Raw genomic sequence first — 4,848 nt, 5'->3', positions numbered from 1 at the left:
TACTCAAGGTCATGGCACGAATGTGCGACGGTCAAAACCAGCAGTTACAGGTAAGTACCAACGGCCAGTAGTACCCATCACTCTCTAATATAAACAGGCCTACAACCGCAAATATGAACCACACGTAATATGATTAATATAATGGGAGTTTACAGTAAGACGGCGAGCTGGCAGAACCGTTAGCAGGCCGAGCAAAATGCTTAGCGGCATTGCACTCTGAGTTCAAATTCCGCTGAGGTCGACTTTGCCTTTCATCCTTTCGGGGTCGATGAAATAAGTACCAGTTACGCACTGGGGTCAATCTAATTGATTTATCCCTTCCCCAAAATCGCTGATCTTGTGTCCAATATAGGGGGGTAACGGAGGCAAATAGTAGCTACATGCTAATGATATTCGTTTCAAGATCTTTCCACAAGGCCAGCAATTGTCGTGGTATGGGTTAGTAGGTTACGTGGACCCCAGCATTTGGCAGGTATTTTATTTTATCGACCCCAAATTATTATAGACGTAGCTGTGTGATAAGGCATTTGCTTCCCAGCCACATGGTTCCGGGCTCAGTCCCACTGCGTGGCCCTTGAGCAAGTGTTTTCACTGCACCTTGGGCAAGTGTCTTCTATTACAGCCTTGGGTTACAGCAAATTAAAGGACACAGCTTCATTTTTATATAAGATCAATAATAAATAACAAATACAAAAAGTAACGCATAAACAATACAGCGAAAAATGTATTAAATATATATATACACGTGTGTGCATATGTGTGTTTGTCTGTCTGTTTATTTGTGTGCATATGCGTATAAGTATGTATGTGGTGAGTTTTTGGAGGTTTGATTAGAGGGAGAAAAAAAGAAAAATATATATATATACTCAATACTGTTTTTGCCTGTTTCATATTCTATGCCTATTATTTTGTTGGTACTGACCTTTATTCTTGTAGAATTATCTGCGGGAACAACCTGACAACGTGAAATCATTTGACATTATTGCTGAGGTGACTCGCTTCCTCGACGTCGTCTATTCGAATATAAATGGCAGAAGCATAGATTTAGTGATCCAACTATTTGACTCAATCAATGAATTTACAGCGGTATGTATACAGTAGGGAAGTTTTTTTTTGTTTTGTTTTTTTTGTCTGGGTAGGCAGGCAAGGTAGGTAGCGTCTACTCGAACTAAAACTATAAAGATTATTATTAAATATAAAATATTGATTATTTCCAAATCATCAAATTAATTGGTAATTTAGTGCATGAAATTCTGTATATATAATTCTGTTAATGTCCAAACTAGTGTGTTGTTAGTTGAAATTGCCCCGTGCCTTTCAGTATACACACACACAAACACACACACACACACACACGCACACACACGCACACACACGCACGCACACAACACACACTCGTGTGAGTATGTGTTTTTCACACACGCACATACACCTACGCACATTCATACATCCATACAAACACACGCTCGCACTCGCTCACACACATTTATATATGTATATTTTACACGCACGCGCATACACACACACAGATAGTTCAATGACAATAATACTAACAAGCGATGATCATGACTCTGGGCTTTGTGGGCTTTCCTGTGCCCACATACCCCAATCAACCGTTTCATTAGTCAAAATTGGCAAACAACCTTCAGTTAAACATCCATTAATGCCATATCGTCCGAAGAAATGAACGCATAAGCAATGTCTATCCTGTATCCATGGATATTACGGCCTGTACTGTAATCATTCTAGGAATACGGACTATGATCATAAGAAACATGTATTTTGTGGAGACGCGCGTAGTAATGCATTAAAATATTTATAAATTCCATCCATGGATTCTTCTTCTTCTTCTTCTTCTCACATAAGCAGGTGATATTTCCAGTGATACCCTAAGTATTTGAAGCGTCCCCTACTCTTTCTGAGGAAATCTTTTTTGCCCGAAACGTCAACACACACATCTCCCCAACACCACCATTACCACCACCACTACCACCACTTCCGTTACATATAAATTTATTCCTTCATTTAAATTCTGTATATTCCAACTTTAAAACTTTTCCTCGCTTTATTTTGGCTACGAGAACAAAAATAGAATTCAGGAGAAAATTTAAGTTGGCACTAAAACCTCGAAGATAATCTCGTAAGAATGAAAGTGGAAAAAATCTCAGACACTTCTTTTTTTTTTTTTTTTGTCTTGTAGAGTAACCAGGATAATCGTGTTGTTATCTACGACAACAAGATAATTGACTATATCAATTTTATACTCAGAGCTGGGGACTTTGCCGACTGCCTCACTGAAAAGGTGAGAATGTATTCTTCCGATATCCGTTTTATTTATAGTTCTTTTTATCATTTGTTTGGTTCTTATCTTTGATTGCTACTGGCTTTTTTGATTGTTTGTTTTAGATGGGGGATGGCGTAGTGTTACTTTGTTCCTGCCAGTTCATGTTATTTCTGTTTTTATTCCTGATGTTTACTCTAATTAGATTTTGGGTTAGAGAATAGCTTCTTTTCTAATATAGTTATCAGTACTTTGCTGTAGAGAATAACGTATTTATTCACTCTTAATACATTTCGGCTGTTTCGAACGTGTATATGTTAATCACGGTTATATTTCATCTTCTGAGAACATCTCTCTTCAGACGATGTACGTTCATAGCACAGCCGATTCATTGACGTAAGAAAACTTTGAGACGCCGCAGTGTTTCGATCTGGTTTGGAGTTTTTTCAGTCAAAGATACTCTGCATCAATGACTCTAAACGAAAGCTGTTACTCTTGTTCAAAGAAATCAACAAACAAATAATTAGTGATGGATACTAGGCAGACATCAGCACACATCAGGATTTCTATAAACAAGAGTTCGTAGTTTTATACGGCCAGGTAGCATTGTCTAAGGAAACGCATAAGGTCGATTGTATTATGAATACATACTGTCTAATGGAAGATGTTCTCCGAATACGTAAAACAACAGCGACCAGCATATTTACGTTTGAACCTGCCATAATGTACAGTGAATGAATAGATACGTTACTGTTTCGATTCTCACAATTCTACGTGCACCTCATGAGTGATTAACTAATGAGATATCTAGGAAATAAACGGTGGACTGGCAGAGTTGAAGAAACGTCAGATAAGATGCCATGATTCATCGGCCAGTTTCTTCGTCCAGCTGTCACTGAAGGCTAGCTGGAGCATCTGAGAGTAGCAGGCATCCAGAGTTATGGAAAGAATGATTATAGTAATAGAATAAGAACATTTCCGATCAATCACTTATTTAATCGATCTTTCCTCTCATTCTAGGTTCTGGAATTGCGACAAAGTATCGCAAATTTGATTGTATCCTTGATTGAAGAAAATGGTCCTGGACCATCACAGGTTGCAAAGGTAATGGACGTGTTGTGAGCTTCATTAATGTGTTGTGTGGTGCGTAGACATGTTGGGAGGTTTATTGACATGCTGTGCGATATATTGACATGTTGTGGGGTGTTTGAACGTGTTGTGAGGTTTATTTACGTGTTGAGGGGGAATGTTGAAGTGTTGTAAGTTGCACCGACATGTTGAATTGTGTGTATCTTTTAAACTAGCTTCTGCCATGCTGGAGCACCATCCTGAAATGTTTTATTCAATTAAACTATATCAACTGCAATATTTTCTTAAGCTGTGTTGGGGTCCGGCCTCTCAAACAGTAGACCCAACGCTGCCTCTGAGTGTCATAAAGAACCCCTTCGGTCATGAATGACCATGGGATTGCACCTAGAAAGTTCCCCTCCCAGGCACAAGACCGGGCAAGGTTGTTTATGGAAGACCAGCAGTCACCCATGCATACCAGCTTCCCTTATCCACACCACTGATGTTAGCCAAGGGAAAAGCAAAGAGGCCGATACAGCTTGGCACCAGTGACGTCGCAACTCATTTCTACGGTAGACGGACAATTCGTCGATAGACAGTTGGCCGACAGACAATTGGCCGACAGATAGTAAAGATTTATCACCTCTTGCCGTTTTATACAATTCATCCTCATTAATAACTGGTCTTTTCCGTCGCACTGTACGTTTAAAAGATTCCATTTTCGGTAAACATACTGTGTGTGTGTGTGTGTGTGTGTGTGTGTGTGTGTGTGTGTGTGTGTGTGTGTGTGTGTGTGTGTGTGTATTAAAGAAAGCAAAAAAATAAAACAAAAATGATAGTGTTCAGTATGTTGGCGACAGCAATTTCTGTCAAAGAGAGATGGTTAAACAAAGTTGTACATTAACTCCCTCCTTCTCTCACATACCCAGTCTTTCTCTCTCTTTCATTATTACTCCCACTGCCACCATCAATACTACTACTTTTAATAAAACATCAACTCCCCCTAAATTTCTTTGTCTCTCTTTCTCTCCCTCTCTTTTTCTTTCTCTCCTCCTCTCTCTGTCTTCGCCCCCACCCTCACCGTTTCTATGCCTACTATTAACTCGCCCCATCATGAGGAATAGTAGGAGTGTCATTGAATAGTGAGAGAATGGAGGTCTAAGTGTGACACACTGGCACACAGAAATTAGTTTTCGCATTTATTATATTATATTATATTATATTATATTATATTATATTATATATATAATTCTGGTTCTTCGCGTTGTGTTCTTCGAACAGGAAGTCAAAGACACTCTTGACAAGAAAGCAGTTCTTCAACTAATGACGGAATGCTATGAAATGCATCAACCGGATAAAACTAAACTTGAAGACTTGAAGAATTTGTCCGGCTCTGGAAGCTACATGCAAACAGCGAAATCGTTCGCCCTAGCAGGCGGAAGTTTCATTCAGGGAGTGATTGTAAGTTAACTTTATTGGAACTAATTACGGAAAGGAAA

At 39.1% G+C, this 4,848-nt stretch overlaps 1 protein-coding gene across 1 annotated transcript in view; it reads left to right on the top strand.

The window, feature by feature from the left end:
* LOC106877374 (uncharacterized) overlaps positions 1-4,848 on the top strand; it is a 101,948-nt gene that overhangs the window by 78,086 nt on the left and 19,014 nt on the right. The window contains exons 40-44 of the mRNA XM_052977151.1: positions 9-50; positions 937-1,086; positions 2,201-2,302; positions 3,302-3,385; positions 4,631-4,810. Of these exons, the coding sequence (XP_052833111.1) occupies positions 9-50; positions 937-1,086; positions 2,201-2,302; positions 3,302-3,385; positions 4,631-4,810 (558 nt within the window). The remainder of the gene's footprint in view (positions 1-8; positions 51-936; positions 1,087-2,200; positions 2,303-3,301; positions 3,386-4,630; positions 4,811-4,848) is intronic.

Source organism: Octopus bimaculoides, chromosome 27 (genome assembly GCF_001194135.2).
Source record: "Octopus bimaculoides isolate UCB-OBI-ISO-001 chromosome 27, ASM119413v2, whole genome shotgun sequence".
In the NCBI taxonomy this organism is placed as follows: Eukaryota; Metazoa; Mollusca; class Cephalopoda; order Octopoda; family Octopodidae; genus Octopus; species Octopus bimaculoides.
This window is presented reverse-complemented; position numbering and strand designations above follow the sequence as displayed.